Source organism: Papaver somniferum, chromosome 9 (genome assembly GCF_003573695.1).
Source record: "Papaver somniferum cultivar HN1 chromosome 9, ASM357369v1, whole genome shotgun sequence".
Taxonomy (NCBI): Eukaryota; Viridiplantae; Streptophyta; class Magnoliopsida; order Ranunculales; family Papaveraceae; genus Papaver; species Papaver somniferum.
This window is the reverse complement of record NC_039366.1, coordinates 131547993-131562710: the sequence shown is the minus strand read 5'-3', so window position 1 is coordinate 131562710 and position 14718 is coordinate 131547993. Positions and strand designations below refer to the sequence as shown.

The window sequence follows — 14718 nt, the reverse complement described above, 5'->3', positions numbered from 1 at the left end:
TGGCATGACGGATTTGTGTTCACTCGCAGCAGAGTAGCACAAATTTCCAAGTATCAAAGGTTAAGGTCCTTGCACGAAATACTCAGTCAGAAAGCATACTGCTCTCTGTAAATAAAGAATTTTGTGTCAACACATAGAATTCAATAAATTTTGTGATAATCACAAAATTCATGAATCTAAATAATTTGCAAAAATTAGGGTTTTTGCGCCCTGCGCAGTATATTAGACCCCGTTGGTCGAAATTATGCTTAAGAAACTAAGCAATTGATCGGTTGTGGATCAGTAGGTGCAAAGTCCTACCCAAAAATTAGAAATCAGAAAATAACGGAGTCGCAGAGTAGGAGCAGCAATGAGAGGGAGCGTGGCCATGCCATAGGCTAGCCGGCGCCACTTGCACCACTGTGCCACTGGCATGCACGAACTATGTCAGCCATGCCGCAGTGCCACTGGCATACGCTAAAAAGGCATCAACATGGTGTGGCCATAATCGATGGCTACCCTTCCTCACGAGATATAATCTCGGCCATCCAAGTTCGCTACCGAACTGACAGGTTTGTGGCAAGTTTTAGGCGACCAGCCAAGATGAGCCTAATAGCATCACATGTTATTTTCCTGCGGCAAGTCTCTTGACTTTGACTTGCCACACGTAGTAAACTGCTACATGTTTTCCATGAAAACGCTCGAGACATCAAACATGTCACAAACTGGGGGATACTCATCAGGGTATTGGTCTGGCGGTTTACAGCGTGCGGCGTGCAATACTCCCGTTACAAGAAAGTGTCATGAAGCGGGACGGTTAACGGTGGTAAGAAGTAACGGGTGTAAGCGAATCCACTTCCTTCATCATGGAAGCACGGTTTCTGACGGTTACACACTCTTCCATCACTCTATCATTCTCACTTCCTATGAGACCAAGGTACGTTTTATTATGACTTGTATAAATAGGTTTCACCTATTTCCACAAAAGGACAAGTTTTGTCCGGAGAACAACATAGTATCCAGAAATCACCAAAGAACTGATAGCTTTCATTCCGCAAGCCAGTTCCACTTTCTGACAAGTCATAAAACAGTCACACCTTCAGAATTAACCATTCTGGTCTCAACACTTTCTTCGCTTCCCTCCTTAAGACCAACCATTCTCCTTCACTTTGTGACCAAAGCAAGCCTGGAACGGCCATTTCTTGGTTTAGGCCAGGATTGTACAGATTGATCTCTCGAATCAAAAGTACTCCCGTGCAGTATATTGTTTAGGGTTTATATTTGTTTCTCATCCACACACCCGAATTTACCAAAACCGGCAGAAACAGTTTTCACCCACAAACAGTTTCTCAGAGGAAACCTAGGTTAATAGAGGACGACTTTAGCAAGCAACTAGGACGCTGAAGTGTCAAAGATTGGAATTCGCAGTTTTTTGAGTCTCTCTATTTATAATTTCAAGACTATAGAATTCAAGCTAAGATAACTTGAGATTCAGCAAATACTTTCTCAGTAAATGAAATTGTTGTTAGGAATTCATGTAAGCATGTGAGAAGTGTTCCTTGAAATCACACAGAGGAATACATACTATGGTCCGGGCTTCTGAAACCATGTATAATAATAGTTCTTGGCAAATATGCCATGTGAACTTATAAGCATAATCGTAGTCATTAGCACTTCAGACTTAAACCATGATTCACAAAAATACAAAGTGATTTAGTGATAAAAGTTGTCTTAGAAGTGTTTATGAGAGTTGTAGCAATGCCAAACATATATGTGAAAATAGTTTATATGCATCTGCTTAGTTCGTACCGGGTAGGTATATATAGGGGTACGCATACCTATAGACCAGTTCGTGAATTCAAGATGCTAAAGAACGTGTACTGGATCTGTATACCCTAAGCCATTCACGAACTCAGGCCCTTGGGATATGCATATTGGTATGCGCAGATCCCCTCATTCACAAATTTATAACCTTAGGGTACACGTACTGGGTATTCTTACCTACGTTGTTCCGAAACTCGGATATCTAGGGTACACGTACTTGGTATGCATACGTACCTAGTGTCCAGAATTTCAGTAGTTCTGAAAAATCTCCTTAAATAGTTCGAAACATTCTCAATCTCTGTAAATATGAAATATCATTGCTTGGGAAATTTCCAAATGATCAAACTTGAAAAGAAAATATCTTTTGAACAATAAAGCGTTCTTGACTAAGATTGTTAATGATCTGTGAATATCCATTGCTTGAATCATATCTCGAAAGATTTAATCAAGACAGCTTGACTCGAAATTTCCTCTTTGCAATATTAAATCTACTAAATTCATACGACATAATCTCATAAAAATCGAAAGGTAAATGTCATGATTAAATAGGATGGTCAAGTCTTCATATACCTCTTTGTCAATGAAGTTCTTCAAATATCTTCGAATGATCTTTAGTCTTTAATCGTCGAGGGTTATCCAGTGACATCTGATACTCAACTACCCATACTCTAATCCTAGTCTGATACTTGATTTTAGTAGACTTGAAATCAAGATATAGTTTTGTGGATCTAAAATTGATAACAAGCTTGAGATAACAAAACTTGCGAGTTCGACCGAGAAGTGCTTTAACAAGTTTCTGTTTAGATTTCTAGTTAATATCTTGAGTTTGTTCATGTGCTTCAACAAGGATCAAGGTCTGTTTTTTGGGTGATTTTTTTGGTGGGAACCTAGAGAGAACTTTTTTTTTTGGTGTATATCGGAGGGGGCATGATTTTATTTTATGGATCTGAACCTAGAGATGGTGGTTGTATCAAAAACGTTCGAAGATTTATGGGTTCCTTTAGGAAAATATTGCTCATGACTCCCCGATCTAAAATCATAAATGATTGCTTCCTATGAGAGTTAGGGCAACACTGGACATGTATCACCATATTTGATTTGTTACTCATGTGGATAACACCAGAGGTGGATTTATTGGCAATATTTTTTGATTCCTTGACTCATGACGTGTTTTCGTACCTTGCGAACGACTGGGGATTCGCATACCTGTCTGCATGGATTATAGTCAAACTCGCCCAACAAGAACCAACAATTTTACCACAGAACATTGTACTGAAACTGAAAAACCCTCATCAGCCAAAAATTCACACTCTACAACATCAGTAACATCCCAAAAGCTTGATCTTCATGAGAAATACATAATTAATATATGAACAAAATTAATATTATGCGTTGGGCCAGTGAACTCTCTATCTTTTATATTTAGTTAATTTTGTCTTTTGGGTTAGCTTTTCCATGTTATTAGGTTGAAATTTTAATTCCATTTTATTTTCCGTCTTGTACTCCCACATTTCCTTGATTTTATCTAGTTTGTGTATCTAATGCAGATTTAATTAGTCTTTATCATTGGTTGTATGTCACTTATCATATATTTATATTAATCCCTTAAGCCTAATTGTAGCCCAGGGTTTTTATAAACATTAGTAAAGTTTACTATTAGTACAAGTTTAGTAACTTCAACTTTGTACCCGTAACAATCATAAGTGTTTTCATATAAAGAACATCTTTAAGGTTGACTCGGGCCATTGAAGACGAAGATAGACTTTCTTTCCCAACTGCGACATGACTTGTGCAACCTAAACTTCCGCAGCATCCTCTCATTCTGAAGTTGGCGTCTCGTTTGAGGAGGGATTTCTATCACATTATTGTAGATCTTTCCATAACTGAGATCAAAGTAGTTAATATCGTGTATCGGTCCGTATCAGTGAGGTGCGACACACCTACACAAATGATTATATTGGATCTTATGATGATACACAATTAACTTTGTAATTTTATAGGTAGATGGATAGACGGGTATCATATTACTCGAAGTTTAAAATTAATGGAAAGACGTTTATAACGTAAAAACATCAGTTAAACTAATTTCACTTGATAACCTATAACATTCACAAACGTAATATTTGTTTTGGAAGAAAAAATAAAATAAAAAGACAAAAAAAAATATTGTTAATAATTACATTTATATTCTTAACGATATCAGCGGCCCGATATGGTCGGAATATTCATGTATCGTCAATATCTTGCGTATCATCCAGGTTAAAGGTCGAAACACGATAAATTTGTATCTTATCGAGCGCTACGACCGATATTAACTACATTGACTGAGACGCTACTGGTACTCATTCAGCTAAAGAATCAAGGCAAAGGATTCACTATGAATCACGCAGGAAAAAGAAAACAGACATGTGTCTTCCGGATTCAAATCCTTGACTAACACTTTGGACCAATTGCATTGAAACCAACAACCAAGTTCCTAAGGCACCGTACCACCTAAAATACAACATTTCTTGGGGAAAGCAATCATCCAAGGCTTACAGATCCCTAACAACCTAGACCATATTCACCTCGCCAACTCCCACATTTACCTCCAACATAATTATGATCCGCGTACTGCTTCTCACATTGCTGAAAATTCCTGACATGCCTATCCAAATATAATTGATAACCGTGAAAGGACAAATAGTCACACATCGGTATAATCCGTTTAATTAACTTAAATATAATATAGAATGACCGCTCCATTCATTACCAATTGGTTTTGAGTTGGATGCCCTATTCTACCAATAATTAATTGAGTATCACATACCCTAGTGTATTCTCTTTTAGCTTGATAAAACTCATGCTTCCTTAAAAAAAACAAAAAAAAAACAAAAGAATTCAAAATATAAGCATCCGACAACGTGCCCGGGATAACTTGTCTTTGATTTGAGTCAAGTAGACTGGAAGGACCATTAGAGATTTGGCCAAAATGTCATTCGTTCATCTATCCAATTTTCTCCCATAATTTTCCCTCATGAATCCTGGTTAAGATGCTTACACGTAGTGGCAAACAGAAATCTGAGTAAAGAACAGAAGAACCATGCCAATCATTGATCATAAATACTATAAAATTAAACCACTAATAATTATAATTAATTAAAGTAAGTATCATGATTACAACACCATAACATTATTATTACTTGATTTAACGTAATCAAATTCCCTCCCTCCCTCCCCCATTTCCCTCCTTAGCCATAACACCGGACCAAATCTTTCTTCTTATCCACTCTACTCTGTAAAATATTATTATTACTCTTTTTTAGAATTAGGGTTTCTTCTTCGAATTGATTTTGATGATGAATCAAACTAGAGCTAGGGTTGTTGGAGATTACATAGTAGGTAAACAAATTGGGTCTGGATCTTTCTCTGTTGTATGGCATGCAAGACATAGAGTTCATGGGTTGGAAGTTGCTATTAAGGAAATTGTTATGGATCGATTGAGTAAGAAATTACAAGACAATTTGTTACAAGAGATTGAGATTTTGAGGAAGATTAATCACCCTAATATCATTCGCTTGTTTGATATTATTGAGGTATGTTTTTCTGTTTTCAGTGTCAAAGTTTTGATTTTCATGATTTATCCCATAAGACAAGAATCTGATAGTGTAGAATTAGTAGTAGGTGGTTAATCAGAGTCACAAGGGATTGAATTTTCAGGGTTCGTGAGGTTTCTTTTCAAGTTTAGGTTCTAGCTTGAACCATCAAATGAGACATGGTCCTTAAAGGATATTGATTTGAGTTGTGAAAGTTTGAATAATGATGGTGTATGCAATAGGCAGCCATGAGTCAAACCAAAAGTAGGTTGTTGGCACACATCCAAGAGGGATAGATAGAACATGAGCTACATCCACTTTTGTAAGAAAGCTACATCCATGAATTCAAGTTTATTTATGTGACTATAGTGGATATGTTATCTTGTTGTATAATGTGAAAGAACTCGTTCAAAAATGTAATTGGGTTTCTTTTGTTTGTGTTGTTGGTGAAAATTAAATAGGTTCCAGGAAGAATAAATCTCGTGCTGGAGTACTGCAGAGGAGGGGACCTGTCTAGGTATATACAACGTCATGAAAGAATACCAGAAGATACTGCAAAACATTTTATGAAACAGCTAGGTTTGTACCTTAGCTATCTGTTAGTGAAATTCCTAATTTTCGTGGTAATGGATTGAATTCATCTGTAATATTTTATTGTGCTAACAGCTGCTGGTTTGCAAATCCTTCGCCAGAACAATCTTATTCACCGAGATTTAAAACCACAGGTTAGTTTTAGTCTTGTTTAATGTTCGTTTAATCAATGTGTTGCTAACTTAATTATGAACAACGATAATAACGATGTTCATTCACTTATTTGATGTCTGTTACGGGTTTTCATTTTTTTCCCACTGATAACGGATAGAATGGATGCTATTAGATTTGCTAACTGCGTAGTCTTTTAGCAGTGAAAATTTGATAGTTAATAAATACCTTTTGTAATGGGGAATATCAGGAACTCTCACTTCACCAGGGTTCATGGAATAATGTACGGGAACTGCTATTTATTGAATTTTGACACTCTTAAACTTTTGCAAGAATGGCTGTCTGTAATTTCTATTATTTTTCTTTTTGGACAGAATCTCCTCCTTACCACAAATGACAATCAGGCTGTACTGAAAATTGCAGATTTCGGCTTTGCAAGGTAAGACATATATGCTGCACTGAATCTCATCCTCCTTGATAACTATTGGGTTCCTGATCTGGAGTTCGAAAACCAATAAGAATATTCCCCAATGTAAGGCATAATCTCTAAACTCTTCATTTCTTAAATTAATAGTTATTATTTTTTCGTAGATCTCTACAGCCTAGAGGTCTAGCCGAAACACTTTGTGGTTCTCCTCTCTACATGGCTCCAGAAATAATGCAACTCCAGAAGTATGACGCAAAGGTGACAGCTTATCACTTCTATTTACTTGTTGCAATCCAAATTCCCCCGCGATTCTGTCACTCACCTTAAACTGGTTACACAGGCAGATCTGTGGAGTGTTGGTGCTATCTTATTTCAGCTTGTAACTGGGAATACCCCATTCAATGGAAATAATCCAATTCAGGTTCAATTTCCTCATGATATTTACTTATGTACCTTAGTAACTGTTCATTGTGGCGTGTGGTTGCTTTAACCAAGTGAATTTGCGCAGTTGCTGCAGAACATATTGAAATCGAATGAGTTGTGCTTCCCTCAAGACAGTAAAGATTTAACTTCTGACTGTATCGATTTATGTCAGAAGTTGTTACGCCGTAATCCAGGTACTTAGGTGTTATTTCAGCTGTGCCATAATATCGTTGTGTGTGTATTTTTACTGAGTATCTTTCTTTGTCTTTGTTTCCTTGGATTGGCACGTATACAGTGGAGCGATTGACATTTGAAGAATTTTTTAACCACCCATTTCTTCCTCAAAAACAATCACAGGAATCATTCAGGTTAGATAACATTTTGATATCCCTATCCAATATCTGCTTAATGGTATTTCATTTCCTATCTATTAAAATGATGATGCAGTAGTGACACAGCACTGACAACTGATGCTTTCCCTCATGGAATGCAGTAGTTCCTCAAGGCACGTGGAAGGAAGTTCTCCAGATGATAATCTGCCATTTATTCTGGATGACGATCCAATCCCGTCGTCCCCTGCAACACGGAACTCGATGAGGTGTACTTATGGATTTTATCTTGGCAAAGAAGGTGATAAGATAGCAACTGCCTCAAACACTTCTAGGAACGTGGGTAGTGCTCCCAGTTCCCGATTTAGTAGTACTCCCCCTAAAATTGGAAGTATCGGTTTTAAGATTGAGGACCGCAGATCTCCAGAGGCAAACGTGAAAAAACCCATCACTTCAATGAGCCAAAGACCAGCAAAGGCCTGTCCTGAAGGTGCTATCACCAGTTCTTTACTTCTCATTTTAATATGTTACCCTTTTAATATTGTCGCATTGTGTTATTAAATGTTACTCCTCCTCCTGCTTAATTTAGTATGTTACTTGTAAGGACTCTGCAGTTTGGGATTCAGAGTTCATTGATGAGGAGTATGTTGTTGTGCCTGGCCCTCCATTGGAGGTACCGTCTTCATCCACCAGGCAGCATAAACTCCCGTGTAAAGCAGAGAGCGTCCCTGTTAAACCTGTTAATAGTACCAGTGCACCAGTGCCAATTATTGGTGCCGCGGGAATTAACACTTGTGGTTTTGAAAGCTTGGAAAGTCGCAGCTCTACACCTTCGGGATCGCATGGATCCATGGATATAGGAGACTCTTTGGAGCAGCCATCAGCTCACCCATTGACGAGAATTAGGTCATTGCGACGATGTGCATCCGCCATCAGGGAACTAGTGAATGACAAGGTATTATGGTTATGTGCACAGAATATATTCTAGTATTTACATAGAAACTGCTGCTGGCATCAATGCATGACAACATAGTCATGCATGCTGTTAAATTTATTTGGTATTGATGTTCTATGAATTTTGATACTGCGAGATGGATAATTTATCCTACGCCAAAGAAGTGTGGAAGGATACATAGGGAATCGATCTACCACGTGTGGGATATTGCGATCGCGGTGGTTTATAGTAGTTGGATCATGGATCAGATATTAGAAAAATTGTTTTGAATATCCAATTTGAATGTGTGTTATTACTGTGCATGCCTGCCATTTGTCCTTTTGAATCTGTTGCTGTTGCTGTCTACTTGGCAATTTCCACATAGCTTCTAAAAGCTTCTAAATTCAGCCTTGTTGTGGTTCTTACACTACGTTCCTATATTCTATAGGTGGAAGCAGGCAAGCAATTAGAAGCTTTCTCAATTCAGCTGGTAATCCTAGCAGTTTGGAAACAAGCATTGCATATATGCCATACACATGCGGCTTCAGTTCTTGAAGGAAGTCCGAACCAAGAGAGTGCTCGAGTCAGGAGAAGCACCTATAGGAAGCATAGTTATTCAGATTCCCGAGAAAGTCCTGAGAACATGGATGCTCAAGGGCCACAGGCTGTCTGCTCACAGATTGAGAGGGATTTTCTTTTTGAAGTTGGACAAGCAGAGGAACTATCAAAATCTCTGGACCCAATTGATGGTGCTTATTCCTGTCTTATTCGTATTTGTATACTCTTTGGGGTTACTTTATATTTACGTATAGTAAGCTTGGGTTTTTGTCATTTGATGATTGTGGATAAAATGCTGTTGTTTGCCTCCCTAGTTTTTAGATGACAAATTTGCCTTAATTTATTGCAGGGAGCTTGGAAATGCCAGACGCCCTGGAGACTATATACCAATCTGCCCTTGCACTGGGCAGAAGTGGCGCTGTAAGTCTTTCTTTATTTGTCATGCTCTTTAACAAATCACTCAAATGTTAGAGGATTTTGAGATGAAATTATTATAATTAATGAAAACTCTTCCTGTTTTAATTTTGCAGGTTGATGAACTCTACGGTGCAACTGAGACGGCATATTCCTTGTATTCAAGAGCTGTACGTTTGCTTGTTTTCCTTCTGGTGGAAGCTCCCTCACTGATTCTCAACCCTCCTTTCTTCCTCACAAATACGGACCGCATTCGACTTCGAACCTACATTGATATCTTGAACAGCAGGCAAAGTCGGTCAAAATCTCATAGGATGAACCTTCTCAGATGAGAAGAAGAACCATGCCCACCTTGAAAACCAACTAGAGAGGTTTTTTTTACAGACCTCTGGATGTGCATAAACATTTTCATTAGTTTCAACCATTAAATTGTACAGAATATTCTTTTGACCACCTCTTGGATTATGTTTATGTGGGATAGTATGATAGACTTGAAAAACCTTCTACTTAGTCACTTGCCATTGAGCTTCTTTTAATACAATATTAATCTAATTTAACATTATATACAATATTCATGGACAGAAACAACTCAAGTAGTAAAAAGTCGAGAAAGCTTGTATAATTTGCAAGACATCTACTAGGTTTTGGACTAGCCACGTCTTTCTGTTTTCCCAACGGAAGTGCGGTCGAAATAGAGTTTTCACCAACACATACAACTGTGTAAATATGAAACCAACACAAATCTTGATCAAAACAAAGCCTTGCAGCTGATCACACCACACTAACTGTACAAATGAAGTTAATAAAATGACACGAGACATCTCCCCATAATTTTTGCTCCAGTTAGAAATGCAAAGCTTATAAAGCGTCTCTCTAAGACACTTTCATCCATCTATTACCAGGACATACCAATGGCTGAATGGCAAATTCAATTGGAAAAATAAAACCAGCAAACCACTACTACCGGGGGGGAAAATGAATAAGAGATGGGTTATTCAAAGTGATTGGGATTGGCGAAGTTGCTGCACTTCTTTCTGAAGAGATTGAACTACCTTCACCAACTCGACTATATTTTCCTGAAGGGAGTTTATATGACTTGCTGTCTGTATCTGGAGAAAAAAAACATCAAAACAGCTTGTCAGACGGATTAACTTATCAAGAAAGCTAGTTTGGTTCATCCCAAATATACCTCCTGCATGTGAAACTGTCTTAAGAGCTCGATATGAAGGTTCCTCATGTCCTCATGATTTGATTTCTGGACTGATGAAAGTTTTTCTTCAAGAAGGCGCTGGACTAGTTGAACTGCAAAAGGAGACGTCGCCTGTTGCAAATCTGGCTGCGGTGTGTCCCTCTGTTGCTGTGATGTAGAGCCCTGTTACGCACAGTTTCTTTCTATTATGTAACCAAGAAAAACACGGACAAACTCGCCAATATATTAAAACCCAGACTATTTAAATTAAGAGACTAGAATAAGATCATGTTCTGTTATCTTACAGATACGAGCTCTTCACGTGTCTCAGTTCCTGTTTTCTTTGCTTTTGGTGAGCCAGACGTCAGGGCTGCTCCGTCACTGAAAGATGAGGTAGTGCTTAATCTCTCTGCATATGTGGAAAACCTTCGAGGTAGTGCAGGTGATCTTGGAGACTCAACATTCTGAGGAGAGCTGATTTTTGTACCAAGCGATGTAGCTACGGAACTAAAACGAGCATGTTCTGCAAATCCGAAGGAGGATGTGGAGGAGCTCTCTTGATTTGAAGAAACACTACTGTTGCTGCGCAGGTTCGTGTAGCTCGGCCCAACATTTAAGGTAACTGGCTGGCGGAGGCTATCGAATTTATCAGTCAGACTCTCACCACCCCAAGCTTCAGGAGGAGTGGAAGCAAAAGACTCTTCACTCCTGCAAGATGCAGTAGGAGTAGACCCTAAGTGTAATAAGGAAGAGCGAACGTCCTCCTGCATTATGGAGCAAGCGTTGTTAGAAATTTCAAGAAAGGAATCCAATCCCTCGAGGGACAAAGCACTTTTCGAGTCAAACCCTGAGACTGACATCCTTATTCAAATATTAAGCAATAGGCTAAATCCACGAAAACTAGGTAAATCCCTAGAATTGTACTACTAAAATAATCTGGTACCCAGCTTTAAGAAACAATGTACATTACTACCAACAAACTTTAGAAATAGAGTATCAAACCTGTCTAGGAGTTGAACTGGTTTTCCAATCAAAGACTGGATGAGAAGAATTCGAACCCACATCATCTGCGAAAGGAAATCTCCTGATTGATGATGGGAATAGCAGAGCTGTAGGTTTTCTGTCGGCTGATAAATGATCTTTCCTAGCCTCATCATGACCATCCCACAGCTTATCAAGCGATGGTGTGATTGGTTGAACATCCACAAGTGGGGAAAATACTTCCATGTCGTCTTTGAAGTTATTATAAGCAGTATGAGGTGCTTTTAATCTCGACAAAGTTCCACCCGTCCAAAGGTGATTCTTATGAGGTGTCTCCTCTGCGGTGGACATGAATAGATTGTTTGACATTGACACACCATTAGCTGCTGTAAGAGAAAATGCATCCCCAGGAAGACCCGATCGCCCGCTATTTCTGGACCCAGGCAATGATGTCGACGTAGAAACAGTCGAGGATGATACAGAGGGAAGTGGATCTGGCATTAGTACTGAATCTTCGCCAGCACCTCCCAGGAGAGCAGTCTCAGCAGTACAATTACTTTCATTCACGATAATAGGTTTCAACCTTTGCCAGCATAAACTTGTAACAGCCTGATGAAAACTAAAAATACTTAGTACTTAGCATTGGATGGGGAATAAAGGTAAAATATATGTAGGGAAACTGAAAGATGAAGTCTTGAACATCTGGAATGATAATCAGGAATATGACTACTGGAAGGGGAAGATGGTGCGCCAGTAACAGCATACATGAGATAAAATTCATCATAAAGAGTTCCGGCATAAAAGAAAAAACTGAAATAGCAATTAAAAGATTAGTTTCACCTCTGAGTTACTATAAGCCCGGAGCGCTGTAATAGGTTGCCGTTTCCCACGAATATCATAGAAAACCACTTGCCCATTATTTGTTCCAGCAGCCAGCGTCCAACCATCATCTCTATATGCCAGCGAAGTGAAAGGTGCCTCATATGACATACAAATTGGGGGTCTTTTAGTCCCACAATCATACGTATATAATTTTTTGTCGAGACCTACAGTAGCAATCATCTGACATAAAATAAAAGAAGAACAAGGGATTAGCTAATCTTTATTAGACCTTTTTGGAATATAAAATACAGAGCACGAGCATCAAAATTCCTTTTCTCCAGTCAGTGTATAATCAAGGAGACAATAAACAGTATGGTACGAAGAATGACACCTTATCATTTGTTGGAGAAAAGCTGACCCCAGTTGTTGGTGCTGAATGCTGCTTTAGCCAAGACGCCTATAACAATAAAACTTGACATGATTAAATTAATAAACATCTTCTAGCTCAAATCATTTTCAGGGGAAACAAACAAACATAACACAAATATGACTACTAATGATCATACTAATAATACTGAAGTTTGAGGGGAAATGGTACAGTAATAGACATAATCTAACTAAATAAGAATACTGGCAACAGACCTTTGGCTTTGAATTACGTGCTGCTGTATCCCACAGGTGCACAGAACCATCATCACCAGCAGTTACCAAGAGGTGGCGACTAATTCTAGAATAATCAAGCACTCTTAATACCTGATCTTAAACATAACCAGCAAAGAAATAGAGGTTTCAGAAAACAAGAGAAACCCAAACAACCACCTGAAATGCTAGAATCCTACTAACAAACACGCCAGAAACAACAAAAACAACCTGTCCATTTGGGTCCTTCAGCTCAGTCTTTGCTTCAAATGCAAGATTATGAAGAATGAGATCACCCTTTAGACTAATAGATGCTAATTGCTCATCTTTGCAATTGTAGATTGCCCCCGTAATGGTATCAGTGTGACCCGTCAACTTTTTGATACAACGTTTTTTTTGCAAATCCCATATCCTTACAACTTGACCACTTCCTCCAGAACATATATACCTAGAACTCTTGTTGCTAAAGCTGATAGTAGAAATCGATTCCTGCAGTTAATAGCAAACCCAGTCACTAAATTTACGAGTCATAGAACCCACAGCTCAATCACATTTCTCAAGTCCAAACATAGTCTGCAATTTTATAACTGTATATATTATCTAATACAAAATCCAAAAAAGAAAGAAAAAAAGATATTACCTCCATGTTATCTCCACTATCAACACCAGAAAGTGGGATGGTACCCAAACTTTGACCATTTTTCTGCCACAACGAAATCTTATTATCATCTCCACCACTGGCAACAACTAAATCTGTAAGAAGTAAACCAAAATTAGAGAAAAATGTAAAAATTAGTAATTACAATGAAAATGATTACAAAATGATGTCTTACTAGTGTGATTCCACTTGACGGAGTTCACTTGTGATCCTGGTGAAGGCGTATAACTCAATATACATGGATCTCGGTCCGCATCTTCTGAAACATCGAATAATTTGACCGTGTCACTTCCGGAAGCAGCCAAGTAAGCCATTGATGATTCCACTAGGTTCATTTTCTGGGGTTTTTAGGGTTCTTCAAAATCACTCTAAAATTAAGAAAAATGAAATTAATTGATTCCGCCAAATGTCCGTAACTCCCACCCAATAACGCCTTAATAAATTCATAAATCTTGATCCGGAATACCGTTTTTTCTTCTAATTATCTTTCTCTTCCTTTTTATTTTTATTTTCCCTCGTTGGAACTTTTGATTTGGTTTGATTTCGAAACCCTACCCACAAGAGAGAGAACAAGGGAAGTGAATTTTGAAAATGCACAAAGTGACAGATGAGTTGGACGCATACATTCCCTTATTCCAAACTAATGAAGCCCAATACTGGATTAGTACCCGCCCAGTTAATAACGGCATCCACCTCTAGCAATCGTGCTTTCATACTGTAAGTTTGGTATTGTCCTGAGTTTTAGAAAAGCGCTCACACGTCGTGTTGTACTGCGTCGTACCGTGGAAGCAAATTAGTTAAGTGTTTGGTAAATTATAATGAGGAAGGATCTATGAACACTCTGATATTCAAAGAGGTAGATGGTCATTTTATACATCTCGAATTGTGTTCATTTCTTGTAGGAATGTAGAGTCCTATAAGAGGAACACACAGTAGAATCTCTGTAAATTAATACTCGCTAAAATAATAATCTCGCTAAAATAATAAAATTTCTTAGTCCCTTCTTGGACCTATAGTCTAAAATAATAATTTCGATAATATAATAATTTAATACGTTTCAAAAATCTCACTTAAGTATTTATAGGTCCCAAATATTTTATAAATTAATAATTACTAATAATATTTATAAATACTTTATAAATAAATTAATAATCACTTAAGTTTTTATGACTAGTTTTGATAACGAAAATTGAAAAAACATTAATATTTATACGTATCAAACTTTAGGAAACTATGCATCAGTAGTTGCTTGTGTTTTTTTTTT

The 14718-nt window shown here is 37.9% G+C and overlaps 2 protein-coding genes across 2 annotated transcripts; one reads left to right on the top strand and one right to left on the bottom strand.

Moving 5' to 3' along the window:
• Positions 1-5005: 5005 nt before the first annotated feature.
• On the top strand, positions 5006-9725 carry LOC113307538 (serine/threonine-protein kinase ATG1c-like). Its single transcript, XM_026555971.1, has 13 exons — positions 5006-5378; positions 5840-5957; positions 6045-6103; positions 6455-6519; positions 6672-6765; positions 6848-6928; positions 7016-7124; positions 7226-7298; positions 7424-7749; positions 7874-8214; positions 8642-8942; positions 9101-9171; positions 9282-9725. Exons 1-13 carry the CDS (start codon positions 5139-5141, stop codon positions 9495-9497), a joined length of 2094 nt encoding a protein of 697 aa, XP_026411756.1. The 5' UTR covers positions 5006-5138; the 3' UTR covers positions 9498-9725.
• LOC113307537 (protein NEDD1-like) lies at positions 9693-14049 on the bottom strand. Its single transcript, XM_026555969.1, has 10 exons — positions 13630-14049; positions 13437-13549; positions 13028-13285; positions 12800-12910; positions 12549-12614; positions 12176-12397; positions 11357-11944; positions 10660-11118; positions 10355-10537; positions 9693-10274 (listed from the first exon to the last, which is right to left on the bottom strand). Exons 1-10 carry the CDS (start codon positions 13787-13789, stop codon positions 10161-10163), a joined length of 2274 nt encoding a protein of 757 aa, XP_026411754.1. The 5' UTR covers positions 13790-14049; the 3' UTR covers positions 9693-10160.
• Between the last annotated feature and the right edge of the window lie 669 nt (positions 14050-14718).

Excerpts from the sequence above, each read along its gene's own strand:
- LOC113307537 (XM_026555969.1), bottom strand. The coding sequence starts at position 13,789 with ATGAACCTAGTGGAATCATCAATGGCTTACTTGGCTGCTTCCGGAAGT. Across the intron at positions 12,911-13,027 it reads TGAAGGACCCAAATGGACAG|GTATTAAGAGTGCTTGATTA; the intron begins GTTGTTTTTGTT and ends GTTTAAGATCAG. Across the intron at positions 11,119-11,356 it reads CCAGTTCAACTCCTAGACAG|GAGGACGTTCGCTCTTCCTT; the intron begins GTTTGATACTCT and ends TCCATAATGCAG.
- LOC113307538 (XM_026555971.1), top strand. The coding sequence starts at position 5,139 with ATGATGAATCAAACTAGAGCTAGGGTTGTTGGAGATTACATAGTAGGT. Across the intron at positions 6,929-7,015 it reads ATGGAAATAATCCAATTCAG|TTGCTGCAGAACATATTGAA; the intron begins GTTCAATTTCCT and ends GAATTTGCGCAG. Across the intron at positions 9,172-9,281 it reads CACTGGGCAGAAGTGGCGCT|GTTGATGAACTCTACGGTGC; the intron begins GTAAGTCTTTCT and ends TTAATTTTGCAG.